This window comes from Dipteris shenzhenensis, chromosome 27, assembly GCF_047967505.1.
Source record: "Dipteris shenzhenensis isolate YYH24624 ecotype China chromosome 27, Dip_SZ_1.0, whole genome shotgun sequence".
Lineage (NCBI taxonomy): Eukaryota > Viridiplantae > Streptophyta > Polypodiopsida > Gleicheniales > Dipteridaceae > Dipteris > Dipteris shenzhenensis.
The window spans coordinates 35,773,106-35,787,599 of record NC_141622.1 but is presented as its reverse complement, the minus strand read 5'-3'; the positions used below and the strand labels follow the sequence as shown (position 1 = coordinate 35,787,599).

The following is a 14,494-nucleotide window of genomic DNA, read 5'->3' as shown; positions in this document are numbered from 1 at the left end:
TATTGGTTGGTTCAATGGAGGTGTCAACAGCCCACACAGCATGGCTGTCTTGTTTCATTCACAGCTACATAGGATCATCCAATTGTTAGAATGTAGAAAAGATGCCAAATTCACACCCTCACAGCTATTGAATGTCAAAATCTGTTATTTTGCGGAAAGTATTTAGGAGACTCCGAACATGAAAGTAACAATCAGCACATTAAGAATTGACGCCTAACTATTAGTAAACCTAGCACAGCTATATTATGTATGTGGTAGTAAGGGAAAGGAGTTTCTCACCTAAACTTGTCGTATACCGTCTGGCTTCAAACCATTGAGCCACTTCATATGCATCTAAACCCTTAAGCCATTCTGCAGCAATTTGCCAAGTGCCAGATTCCCCGATCATTTCTTTGCTCACTAAAGGCAGCTTCAAGAGGATTCTCCAAGTCAGTCTTTTGGAGCTTAAACACTTAATGCCTTGTTTCAAGAAATTTGATGTTTATTCATAAAAACCAGGTGACAAATTTTCCCTCACCTCATTCGAGTCCATGATTATAGAAGGACATGCGATGGCAAATGCAACATCCCTAAGAAGCCTGCAATTCTAAGCATTCACACCGTTAGACAAACCTCCACTATTACGACACTCTCTCTCTCTCTCTCAGCTAATGGCAAAGCTTCAGATCACATGAAGATACATGCTGAATTTGTGAAATGGACAGGAGACCGAGCAAGAACATGGCTCTCGCACATCTTAACACATGCTTTACACCATGGTTTCCCTCAGGAAAGGCAAGAGAATTGGGTTCAGCCTTTATATAAGGGAGGAGATAAAATTTCAGTCACGAATTACAGAACTATAATGGTAAGCTCCACATTAGCCAAGCTCTTCAGCACAGTGCTTGAAATGAAAATCAGTTCATGGGCAGAACAAGCCCAGAAACGGGCCACTGGACAAGCAGGCTTTCGCAAGGAACACAGAACAAGAGATCACCTCATTACCTTGAGAGTCCTCATGGATGAGAGTAGACTAAGAGGACGTACTCTATTATGCTGCTTTGTCGATTCCAAGAAAGCATTTGACACAATGAGATTGAAAAAATGCAGAAAGCATTTCTACGCAGGCACCTTGGTGTCAAACCCACTACCCCATACTCAGTGCTTCTATTGGAAACAGGTAGGAGGCTGATCGAATTTCATGCATTGATCAGAGTTATGCAATATTTCCTAGAGGTGCAGCAAATGCCACCAAATAGACTACCTTACAGAGCATGGACTGCCAGCACAAAGCTTCAAAAGAATCACAAAAGTAAGATCATTTGTACAAGGTGTGCAACAGACATAAGGAAATGGTTCAGCTGATGGAAAGTAGATGCATACTTGATCATGCCACCTGAAAAGGTCAACATGCAAGAATTTCAAATGTCCCTACTGAGCACTTTGCAAACCCACTAGTTGACAAATGAAAAGAGGACAAAGCTGGAGTATTATCAAGACAACATAAACCCTTCATGTTGGTCTACATACATGTCCATGGAGGCCTCTGCTCAGCCCTACATTAGCACACCTATTCCCCTTCTCTATCGCAGAAATAATGCCAGGTTTAGCACCAGATCCCATACGCTTGCTATAGAGAAGGGAGCTTGGATGCATCTATTGGGTGTTGGAAGCAATGGAAGCTCAAAAATGGAAGCACAATGGATAAAAACGAGATGTTGTAATAGATTGCTGCAAAACTGAAGTGTGGAGGCTCAAGGGAGAGCCAACATAACAAAACCCTAGGGCTAACTGCCCTAGCTAGACTAAGTGTCCTAACTGACCTAGATGGTACATAAACTAACTGTACCAATAGTTACTGACTATAACTAGGCCTACAAGGCTCATACCAAGTAAAGTGGCATATATGGATAGCCCATGAGATAGCCTACAAACCCCCCTCCATGGTATGGGCTGAAGTATCCTGGACATGGCCCAAGATACCTAAATATCTAGTGTCATGGTTGCACATGTTCGTTCCGTAGGATATAGCAACCTATGACTATACAAAGTACAACAAATCAAGTTACAAAAGCTACTAAGTTTAGAGCTTGCCGAAAAGCCTCAAACTTAGGTCGAGGTAGAGCCTTCACGAAAAGATATGCCAAGTTGTCTTCAGTGGGAACATAAGATAACTCAATATCATCTGCTGATAATCGCTCTCTGACATAGTGATAGTGAACCTCAATGTGCTTTGTGCGAGCATGGAAAACTGGATTCCGTGCGACAGCCAAAGCACTCTGACTATCAGTGAAGATGATGGTAGGAGCAATCTGGCATGCACAAAGATCTACAAGTAGCTTCCGAAGCCAAACACACTCCACTGTAGCTGTAAAAGCCGCTCTGTACTCAGCTTCACAGCTAGAAGTAGCAACTGTACTCTGCTTCTTGCTGAACCAAGAAACACATGAAGTACAAAGCATAAAACAGTTGCCACTATGTGACACACAAGTGTCATAACAACCAGCCCAATCACTATCAGTGAACCCATGCATGACAAGTACTTGCCCTTTCCTTTGCCAACGTAATCCTTCGCCAACAGTGCCTTGTCGTCTTTGTCATCCTTGTAGAGCTTCTCCTGAGCTTCCTCCTGTAGCAGTAATCGACCCAACTCCTCAAACGTCAAAGGTTTGGTCCTCTGTCCTACTGTCACGGTCGCAACAAAGCTCTTGAAACTTTGAGGTAGCCTCCTCAATACCATTAAGGCCAAATGGCATGAGTCCACCTTCTGACCAACTGCCGCCAATTGATCCCTCACCACCTTGACCTTCGTCACGTGGCTATGTACCATATCTCCTTCCATATCAAGATCGTAGAGTTGATGCTGAAGAAACAAAATCCGGGAGGTATTGTCTATCTCGTACAGATCCTTCAGAGTGACCCACGTCTCTACTAACGTCTCGACCATCTAGATATGTGGAAGAATGAAGTCCGCTGTAGTCCCTATGATTAATGCCAGGGCATGGGCATCTCTGTCTTCCCAAGCTTCGAACTCCTCTCTGTCTACTGTCATGAGTATCTTCCCTTGCCTATCCACCATGTCCTCCGGCTTCGCCTCCATACCCGTTGTCAGTTTCCATAGCTTTCGAGCCACTAAATGACTCCATATCTTCACTTTCCAGATCGGGTAGTTGGTCCCGTCCAATCTTCTAGACTCTCCGAAGTTAGGGATAGTGAATAAGAGAAAACTGGGGGAGGAGAAAGGGAGAGTAGGGGCTGAAGAGGCTGTAGCGGTCGACATCTCTGCTGTTATACCACAAAGCAAAGTCAACCAAACTCAAATTTCAGAAGACCAAAACTCTGAACGCACCTGACTAAACCCAAGTCACCCTCCTTCTCGCAAGGGCACTATCCTCCAATCATGGAAGTCAATTCCCAAGAGCTTTTGAATCAGGGCCGTCCTTCAGCAAGGTCCCTGCCTTCAAGCTCCCACACCTATGAGCCTCCTACTTGGGCTCTGATACCATGTTAGAAATTACCCAACAGAGGGTACGCACAGCGGAAGACTGATAGTATTGCCCAGGAGCTCACACAATGTGCGTGTGCGGTATGGAATCACAGACTTCTTAACTTATTGTGCAAAGATGTGCAAGCCAATAAATAGACAATGCTCATAATCAAATATAGAAGCAACTCTTTATATTTCCGTCCGTCCACAAAGTAGGACAAGATACAATACCAAAAGGTTCTTCTACTAGATGTCAAGCACTTCTAGATCTCTAAGCCCGCGTGCTCCACCTCGAGCATATGTCGTCTCTGTCTAGATCCCTTCCACCTTGCTGTCCAAAAGCCAGCCTAGGTGGGCAGCACCTCTAGCTTAGTCTGCAGCTTGTTCTGGGTCATGTTCACCTCCCAAATGTAGGCCCAAAGTAGGTCCTTCTGCTGCTCCTATCTGCTGGTTGAGGGCTGCTCCAAGTGATGTGTTATGAGGCCAAATGCCTCTCCTTTTATAGGGCACAAGGGCTGCTCCAAAAAACTGACAAGCAGTCTCAATCTAGCAAACCCAAACAGGCCAACTAGGCTGCTGCAAAACCGCCCTAAAAGGGCTCTCATTACCAGGGCCCCTGGCCCACAAAACTAGGGCTTTGGCCCTCACTTCTGTTGGATGTTGAAAGCAATGGAAGCTCAAAAATGGAAGCACAATCGAGAAAAACGAGATACTGTAATAGATTGCTGCAAAACTGAAGTGTGGAGGCTCAAGGGTGAGCCAACATAACAAAACCCTAGGGCTAACTGCCCGAACTGGACTAAGTGTCCTAACTAACCTAGATGGTACATACACTAACTGTACCAATAGTCCTAACTAACTATAACTAGGCCTACAAGGCTCATACCAAGGTATAAGTGGCATCTATGGATAGCCCATGAGATAGCCTACAGCTCAAAAACGGAAGCACAATGGAGAAAACCGAGATGCTGTAATAGATTGCTGCAAAACTGAAGTATGGAGACTAAAGGGTGAGCCATCATAGCAAAACCCTAGGACTAACTGCCCTAACTGGACTAAGTGTCCTAACTGACCTAGATGGTGTTGGGATAAGTATGATCAAGGGCTTGCTCTATGGTGCATGTGTGCATCTAGGGGAGTCACATGTGTGTTTGTGTGTGTTGTAAAGGCACATCAAGTGCTATGATGTGTCTAGTGTGTGACCTAAGTGATGATGTAAGCCAAAGGCAATCCCACTGATGTAGGGACTGATTCCCACTGATGTAGGGGCAGATTGCCACTTATGTAGGGAAGGTATTACCTTCTCCCCCTTTCTATAAGAGAGAGTCCTCTCTCTCACAATCCATAATAGAGAACTACATTTTGTTTCATTGTGCTCTCACACCTCTTGCAACATGCATCTATTCTATCCTACGGGATTCTACACTTGGTATCAGAGCTTTAGGTTCTAGTTCTAGCCTAGCCTAGCATTAGATGCTTTCTCTAGCATAAACTACTAGTTTCTCAAAGCTTCTTTATCTTCTCCATTTTCCTCCTTCTTCCCCAAATCTGTGAGAGCTCTGTTCTCTACCTACAAGCGACCATTGCTCCCTACAAGCGACCATTGCTCAAACCCTTACTCCTCACGTACGGGCGACCTTCCAGCTGCAAGCAATTAGGGAAATTTCTTCTATACACGAAACGCCAACACGAAGATAGCTCGACGATAAATCGCACAATGCCGCCTCTGTGCTTACCTATCTGCAAATCCCTCTGAGCCCGAGCTGCACGACACTACAGGCAAGCTGCTGTTGAAATATGAGCTCGTTTGGTCAAGAAATGGAGGCGCAACAAACAAAAAACCAGTCGGTTTTCTCAAGCTTAGCTATGGCGACCTGGCGCAACATTGCGCCCTTCCTTGGTGGAGGACCTTCTCTGGTATAAGACCTTTCTTCCTGCATAAAAATCCCCTTGAATAGAGCTATGAGCTGTGAGAATTGCACCCTCCAAGTTCAGGCCTCTGTTTTGGACAGTTTTGACAATGTTGTGAGTTTGATGCTACATTAGATGCTACTTTAGCATTTCTGATGTTTTAAAGTGTTGAATAGCATCAGTACAACTGTGGCTACAGCTTTCCTTTAAGTTGCTATACCTGGATTTGCTTGGAATACTTTCATTTAGCCACCTTTATGAAGCATGCAAGTTGAAGCATCATTTCCATTATGATTTGTAGTATGGAATTTGTTTACAAGTCTGTGCTACACTAAATGCTTGTACTTTGAAGTTTTTCAACTCTTTCTAGCCTTGTAAGAGAGTAGACACTGCCCATTTTGGGTTAGACCCTCTCGTGGCTACCTTATTGGACATGGATAAGTTCAATGGTAAAGGCTTTCACACATGGCAGATGAAGGTTAAGTTTGCATTGATGAGGGAAAACCTCTGGGGGCTTGTCAAACCTGCTTCAACTTCTTCTTCAACAACCTCTAATGCTGGAGAATCCTCAGCTCCGACACGCCCGGCACAAGATCCTGCTAGAGAGAAGAAAGCCTATGGCATCATTGCTCTTGGCTTAGGAGATGACTATATTCATCACATTTCTGATTTGGAGTCTCCTTCTGAAGCTTGGCAGAAGCTTGATATTATTTTTTGTGCTAGCTCTCACATCTCAAAATTGTCACTTAAGATTGCTTTCTTTGAATTGAAGATGGCTAGTGGCACTCCCTTGGCTGCCCATGTCAATCACATGCGGAGTCTCATGACTCAACTTGCTTCTATCAACTCTCCAATCACTACAGATGATGCAATGGCAGTGTTGCTCAAAAGTATGCCTGAAGATTATGATCATGTTGTTACCACTTTGAAACATCTTCCTAATCCTACTCTTGAAGGTCTTATTACTGCTCTTCAAGAAGAAGAAAGGCACATGGAACTCCGGAGAGGCAATGCCACAGCCTATGCCATAAAAACTCATAAGGGCAAGTTTTCACCTTGCAGACATTGTGCAAAGACTAATCATCTCTCCAAAGATTGCTTCAAGATCAATCCTTGCAAACATTGTGGCAAAAACAATCACCATGAAAAGTATTGTAAAGCCCAAAAGGAAGCAACTACAAAGTCAGAAACTGCCAATCTACTTTCACTTGATGTGCCTCCACAAGATGAGGCCTCCTATGAAGACTGCTTTTTAAGCACTTCGTCATTTTTTATTTATCATCACTTGGTCAAATTTTGAGGTTCTCTGCCTGGAGTAGTACTCCAAAAAGAATATCATATGTTATGTCTTTTGTAAATCACCTCTGGTCACCATATGATGTAGACCATGTGATATGTGTTTTGACTATCCCATTTCTATGAACTTCACACCCTTGGGAACCCTTGCTAGCATGAGATCCTAGCCATAGATTTATCCTTGACCACCATGAGATGGCATGAGAAACTATGAGACTAGATGTATCCTTCACACTGCAAGAGGCAACCCCTTGAGGGGGGGTATGTTGGGATAAGTATGATCAAGGGCTTGCTCTATGGTGCATGTGTGCATGTAGGGGAGTCACATGTGTGTTTGTGTGTGTTGTAAAGGCACATCAAGTGCTATGATGTGTCTAGTGTGTGACCTAAGTGATGATGTAAGCCAAAGGCAATCCCACTGATGTAGGGACTGATTCCCACTGATGTAGGGGCAGATTGCCACTTATGTAGGGAAGGTATTACCTTCTCCCCCTTTCTATAAGAAAGAGTCCTCTCTCTCACAATCCATAATAGAGAACTACATTTTGTTTCATCGTGCTCTCACACCTCTTGCAAGATGCATCTATTCTATCCTACAGGATTCTACAAATGGTACATAAACTAACTGTACCAATAGTCCTAACTGACTATAACTAGGCCTACAAGACTCATACCAAGGTATAAGTGGCATCTATGGATAGCCCATGAGATAGCCTACAAACCCCCTTCCATGGTATGGACTGAAGTATCTTGGATATGGCTTAGGATACCTAAATATCTAGTGTCATGGTTGCACATGTTCGTCCCGTAGGATATAGCAACCTATGACTATACAGAGTACAACAAATCAAGTTACAAAAGCTACTAAGTTTAAAGCTTGCCGAAAAGCCTCAAACTTAGGTCGAGATAGAGCTTTCGTGAAAAGATATGCCAAGTTGTCTTCAGTGGGAACATAAGATAACTCAATATCACCTGCTGATAATCGCTCTCTAACATAGTGATAGTGAACCTCAATGTGCTTTGTGCAAGCATGGAAAACTGGATTCCGTGCGACAGCCAAAGCACTCTGACTATCAGTGAAGATGACGGTAGGAGCAATCTGACATGCACAAAGATCTACAAGTAGCTTCCGAAGCCAAACACACTCCACTGTAGTTGTAAAAGCTGCTCTGTACTCAGCTTCACAGTTAGAAGTAGCAATTGTACTCTGCTTCTTGCTGAACCAAGAAACACATGAAGTACCAAGCATAAAACAGTTGCCACTATGTGACACACGAGTGTCAAAACAACCAACCCAATCACTATCAGTGAACCCATGCATGACAAGTGAAGAATCAGACCCATAAAGCAGGCCTAAATGCTGAGTGCCTTTAAGATATCTGAAAACACGCTTCACAACATGCCAATGGTGCATAGATGGGCTGTGCATATATTTGCTCAACTGTGAGACAGCATACTGTAGATCAGGTCTCGTCTGGCATAGGTTAATCAAACAACCAACAACCTGCTGATAGACAGTGACATCACATGTACCGCTCTCATCCTCAGAAGAGAAGTAAAAACCAGTCTCTAATGGTGTGGATACTAGCTTGCAATCCTCAAACTGAAAACGCTGCAAAAGCTGTCCAATGTACTTGGATTGTGACATCAAAATGCCCCCATCACTGCTAGCAAATTGAATGCCCAGATAGTAGTGCAGAAGACCAAGATCAGACATAGCAAATGTTTGCTACAAATCAATTTTAAAATCTGCAATTTGCTAACCATGTGTCCCAGTTACAAGCATGCCATCCACATAAAGAACTAAAATCAGCAAATCAGTCCAACACTTGCGGATGTAAAGAGTAGCCTCTATAGGGCTGTTCTGAAAGCCAAGTGTGAGCAAATGAGAATGAATTCTTGAATACCAAGCCCAAGGTGCCTGCTTCAATCCATAGACACCCTTTTTCAAACGGCACACCTTGCTTTCAGAACCTTCAACCACAACGCCAGGAGGTTGGGAAACATAGACCTCTTCCTGCAAATGCCCATGAAAGAAAGCTGTCTTAATATCAAGCTGACGTATAATGGCAGTGATCCTGGAAGTGGGAGCAAAAGTCTCCTCAAAGTCAATGCCATGCTGCTGAGCATAGCCCTTAGCAACAGGACGGCTTTGTTACAGTCCACTAAACCATCAGCTTTCCGTTTGATCTTGTAAACCCACTTAGTTCCAATGACATTTTTGCCATAAGGCAAATCACACAACTCCCAAGTGTCATTCTGATGGATAGAATCCAATTCAGCTTGCATGGCCTTCATCCAACAATCATTCTGAAAGGCATCTTGATGACATAATGGCTCTTCATTGCATGTTGTAGCAACCAAACTAGCATGCTCTTTCCACACAGCTACTCTCGTACGGGCTGGAAATGGAGTGTCTTGTTCGCTGTCTTTTAATGTGTCAAGTAGCCAACGGGGTACTTTTTTAGGCTTCTAAATTTCTGCTCTTTCCTGGTCAAGAGCCCGGTGCAAATGATCCTGATCAATGATAGGCATATCAGGCTGACTTTCTGCATGCACATGCTGCTGTAAATGACCAACAGATAGAGGAGGGACAGCCTCAGATAGAACATTATCTTGAGCATCGGATGGAAACAAAGGCATCAAGTGGTCAAACATGTCTGGGGCATCAACAACGGGCTGTTTTTCACAGTCCAGCAAATGCATAGTGGAAGATTAATCAAGATTAATCAAACACAACATCCTGACTGACAAAACACTTGCCCGTGCGGGGCTGATATAGCCTATAGCCCCTGCTCTCTGAACTATAACCAAGAAAAATGCATTTAACAGCTTTATCATCCAACTTAGTACGTCTCTGTGAAGACACATGAGCATAAGCTAAGCATCCAAAAGTCCTCATGTGGGAAATGCGAGGCTTACGACCCGTCCAAGCCTCATAAGGTGTGATAGTCTGCAATGCCTTTGTAGGACATCTATTCAAGATGTAATTTGCACACATGACTGCATCCAACCACAACTGATTAGGCAAATGTTTGCCTTTCAACATGCATCTAGCCATTTCCATCACTGATCTATTCTTCCCCTCAGCCACGGGATTCTGTTGAGGAGTATAAGGCACCGTGCATCGATGATTAATGCCATGAGAAGCCAAAAAAACAGCAAACTCCTTCGACATGTATTCACCCCCCCTGTCTATATTAATGTGAGCAATGTGCAGCCCACTCTCATTCTCAGCCAAGGCAATAAAGTGCTTGAAGCATGAAGAAACATCAGACTCGGATTTCAATGCAAAAATCCAAGTATACCTGGTGAAATCATTAATAAAAGTAACAAAATAGTAGAACCCCCTAAGAGCTGCAACCATCATGGGTCCACAAACATCACTATGAACTAGATAAAGCTTAAGTGAAGCACCAACTCTCCCATCCTTGGGAAACGCAGCACGGTGCATCTTAACAAGTAAGCATGGTTCACAAACAAGTTTGGTAGGCATATGCATTTTGGGAAGATCCACAACCATATCTTCCTTATATAACTTCACCAGGGCTCCAAAATTGAGGTGTCCAAACGTCTAGAATCAATAGCAAAGGCATGTGCATCGGCAAGTATAGCATCATCATTTGAACATCTGTCATAAGCATCAAGTCTGTAAAGACCGCTAGACAATGTGCCAATCAAAACCAGGGTAGAGACATGTGTAATATCATACAGTGCACACCTCACACCATCAAAAATAACCTGAAAGCCACATGTAGCAATGGCTGAAATAGAAATGAGGTTCTTAGGAATGCCTGGAACATAAAGCACATGCTCTAGAGTGACAATACCGCCAGAGACAGAAGTAAGAGCAACTTGCCCAATACCTTTCACGATATATGATGCATTATTGGCACATGTGACACTGCCCCCCTTAGATGTAAGCTCCAATGAGCTGAATAACTTCCTGCAAGAAGTGATGTGCTTGCTAGCACCGCTATCAAAGAACCAGGCATCACGAACATTTGAAACTACCATACAAGCATCATGAACATCAAGATTATACTGACATGTAACCAAGAAAGCCCAATGGTGCTCTTGTGCGAAATTAGCAAACTCATGTCGATCTTCTACACTAGAAGAACCAGATACTGCAAGACCAGACTCTTTCTTTTTCTTTTCAGATGCTATGCGTTTCCTGCATTCAAAAATATCATGCCCAGGTTTCCTCCAATAGTTACATCTCTTCTTTTTGTTATCCCCTGAAGAAGAGGCACAACGTGAATGATCAGCATGGGAATGAGAGGGCTTTCCAGCTGAAACCTTGCCTTTACCTTTGTGTTTATGATGGGCAGCAAATGCTTGATCACTAGCCATAGTAGCATTGCAATTCACACAACTCTGCTCCTCCTGAAGAAGAAGAGCAACAAGCTGGTCAAATGAGAAATGATTAGCATCACCCCCTGCAACCAATCTCAATGTAGTAGCAAAGCCTTGATATGAATCAGGCAACCCATCAAGGGTATTAGAAACCAGCTGAGAATCAAGCATAATCTCATCAATGTTGGCCAACTGCACTTTCAAATCCTTCACATTAGTGAGATAGGCATCCATGTTGCCACCCTCGTCAAGCTTTAAATCTTTCAACTGCCTGCGCAGATAGGCAACCCTCGCCTCATTCCGCACCTGATACAAAGATGCAAGCTGATCCCATGCTTACTTAGCTGTCTTGCAAGACCGAATATGAGGGATAATAACATGTTTCACTGAAAGAGCAATCGAGGCATGTGCTTTGGCATCACGACCATCCCACTGAATTTGCTCTTGTGAAGGAGGCAAAGCACCTGGAGCAAGAGGTGCAGGAGTACTGGCTGTAGCAGTAGAACCATCACTTGAAGAAGCAGAGACTGCAAGTGTAGCACTAGTAACAGTGCGTGTAGGCCTGGCCTCAAAACCTGAAACAATATGCCATAGATTCTTGGCAACCAAAACATGTCCCATCATGTATGACCACATGGGGTAATTGGTGCTATCAAGCTTGTCATCGGCCCCAATCAGCCCAAACAAATCATCTTTGCCACCAGACATGGTGCTGAAATACAAGGCAAATGCACCAACTGGCAAAGCAAATGAGAGAGAGGCAACTTCTCAGAATCAAGTGCCAAAAAACTGCCCAAGCTTCAAAGCTTATGTCTACAAAAGACTCTGCTGTCCCAAAGTGTACCTGTTGCAAGAAAAATCCCCAAAGGCAACAGGAGGCCTTCCAAGGCAACATGAGGCCTTCCCAAAATGCAAATGAAGCAGAAATTGGAAAAAGCCAATGCAACAACGGCTTACCCAATGATGAACAGCAATGACAAGCTCTGAAAGCGAGCAAATGAGGGCTGATGAATAGCAGCGACAAGCTCTGAAAGCGAGCAAATGAGGGCTGAAAATGAGAATTACAGCAAAAGAAGTGCTCCCATGAAGAGAAGAGCACGTAGAAATGGAGTGAAAGAGTTCCAATGGAGAGAAGCTCGCAGCCCGAGGCAAAGGGATGCCAAATGAGGAGGGAAGGGCTCAAAGAGAAGTCTCCGGATCAATTCAACAGCTCCAAATGGCTCGAAACGCCAGCACGCAGCTCGAGCCAGCTCTGAAATGCTGGCACGTAGGTTAAGGCAGCTCCGAAATGCTGAGAAACCTGAAAAATGAATGGCGTGCACCCCGAGGCAGCTCCCGTACTGCATCAAATGCTTGCTGATGCAGTGTACGGATTTCTGGCGCAATTGTATGGATTTCTGACGCAGATGTACGGAATTGTACGGATTTTGACATGCGCACGGATTTCCATACAGTTGTAGGAAAATTTTGACAGTGTCCGTACAGCTATACAGATTTTCTGACAGGTCCATACAGTTAGGTTTTTGCTGCAGAAGAGTGCTCGGATTTGCTCCAAAATGCGTTTCCTTCGCGGTAGCTGCAACAAAATGCAATCTTCTTGCGTCAGAATGAGGTTTTTCGCGACAAAAGTGCTTGGAAAGGCCTCAAACACTCGTGGGAGTGTGAAAACCAGCAAGACCAGCAGGAATGAGAGCTCCAGAGACTGCCAAACAGCTTGGGAAAGCTATCAATGGCTGAGGGAATGAATTCCTGACCTACTCTGATACCACTGTTGGGTGTTCGAAGCAATGGAAGCACAATGGAGAAAAACGAGATGCTCTAATAGATTGCTGCAAAATTGAAGTGCGTAGGCTCAAGGGTGAGCCAACATAACAAAACCCTAGGGCTAATTGTCCTAACTGGACTAAGTGTCCTAACTGACCTAGATGGTACATAAACTAACTGTACCAATAGTCCTAACTAACTATAACTAGGCCTACAAGGCTCATACCAAGGTATAAGTGGCATCTATGGATAGCCCATGAGATAGCCTACAACTTCAAGGTAGGGTCCCAGCCCCTATGCAGGCCTACCTGTCTGTCCCATATGGGCTATAAATATGCCCTCCCAGGGTCGGTCCCTTGCAGCCCTATTTGCTGCTGCTCCTACCCTCCTGGGTGCCCATTCTCCAGCCCTAACCAGGGCCTCCAAACAGGCCCAAAACATGCTCCACATCTTCGCCTGCACATCCCGCCATAACTGCGCCTCTGCCAAGCCTTTTCCAGCACCGTACAAAGCCGTATACCCTATAGATGTCAACGCCATGTGATCGCCTCTTATTCTGGGTTCCTTGTTCTGGCTACTGCTTCGCCTTTTGCTGCTGCAGATCCATCCTAGCTCCAAGTCAACATATCTGACCTTGGTAACACTCGGTGATGTCACCAGGAACAACTCTTCGCTTACCACATTTGCTTTGGCCTTTGTATCTCCCTCTGAATCCGAGTCGGACTCCTTCCTTTTCTTTTTCTAATCTGCCTTTTCCTTTCTGCAGTCCTTTGCAAAATGTCCTAGCGTATCACAGTAAAAGCACTTCTTCTACTTCCTCTTGGAAGTCTCCTCGTCATCCGAGCCGTCTTTCTTGGACTTCCCACCATTAGGCTTGCCCTTTCCTTTGCCAACATCATCCTTCGCCAACAGCGCCTTGTCGTCTTTGTCATCGTTGTAGAGATTCTCTCGAGCTTCCTCCTGTAGCAGTCATCGACCCAACTCCTCAAACGTCAGAGGTTTGGTCCTCTGTCCTGCTGTCACGGTCGCAACAAAGCTCTTGAAACTCCAAGGTAGCCTCCTCGATACCATTAAGGCCAAAGGGCATGAGTCTACCTTCTGACCAACTGCCGCCAGTTAATCCCTCACCACCTTGACCTTCGTCAAGTGGCTATGTACCGTATCTCCTTCCATATCAAGATTGTAGAGTTGATGCTGAAGAAGCAAAATCCGGGAGGTATTGTCTATCTCGTACAGATCCTTCAGAGTGACCCACATCTCTACTAACGTCTCGGCCATCTAGATATGTGGAAGAATGGAGTCCGCGGTAGTCCCTATGATTAATGCCGGGGCATAGGCATCTCTCTCTTCCCAAGCTTCGAGCTCCTCTCTGTCTACTGCCATGAGTATCTTCCCTTGCCTATCCACCATGTCCTCCGGCTTCGCCTCCACTCCCGTTGTCAGTTTCCATAGCTTTCGAGCCACTAAATGACTCCGGATCTTCACTTTCCACATCGGGTAGTTGATCCCGTCCAGTCTCCTAGACTCTCCGAAGTTAGGGATAGTGAATGAGAGAAAACTGGGGGAGGAGGAAGGGAGAGTAGGGGCTGAAGAGGCTGTAGCGGTCCACATCTCTACTGTTATATCACACAACAAAGTCAACCAGAGTCAAATTTCAGTAGACCAGAACTCTAAACGCACCTGAGTGAACCCAAGTCA

General features: G+C 44.6%; 1 protein-coding gene across 2 annotated transcripts in view; it reads right to left on the bottom strand.

The window, feature by feature from the left end:
* The window catches only part of LOC147884230 (uncharacterized), a 57,361-nt gene that overhangs the window by 23,544 nt on the left and 19,323 nt on the right, over window positions 1–14,494 (bottom strand). For both annotated transcript variants that reach the window (XM_087398576.1, XM_087398577.1), the window contains exons 2-3: window positions 518–578; window positions 280–409 (exon numbers count right to left, since the gene is read on the bottom strand). In XM_087398576.1, coding sequence (XP_087254702.1) covers window positions 280–409; window positions 518–578 — 191 coding nt within the window. The remainder of the gene's footprint in view (window positions 1–279; window positions 410–517; window positions 579–14,494) is intronic.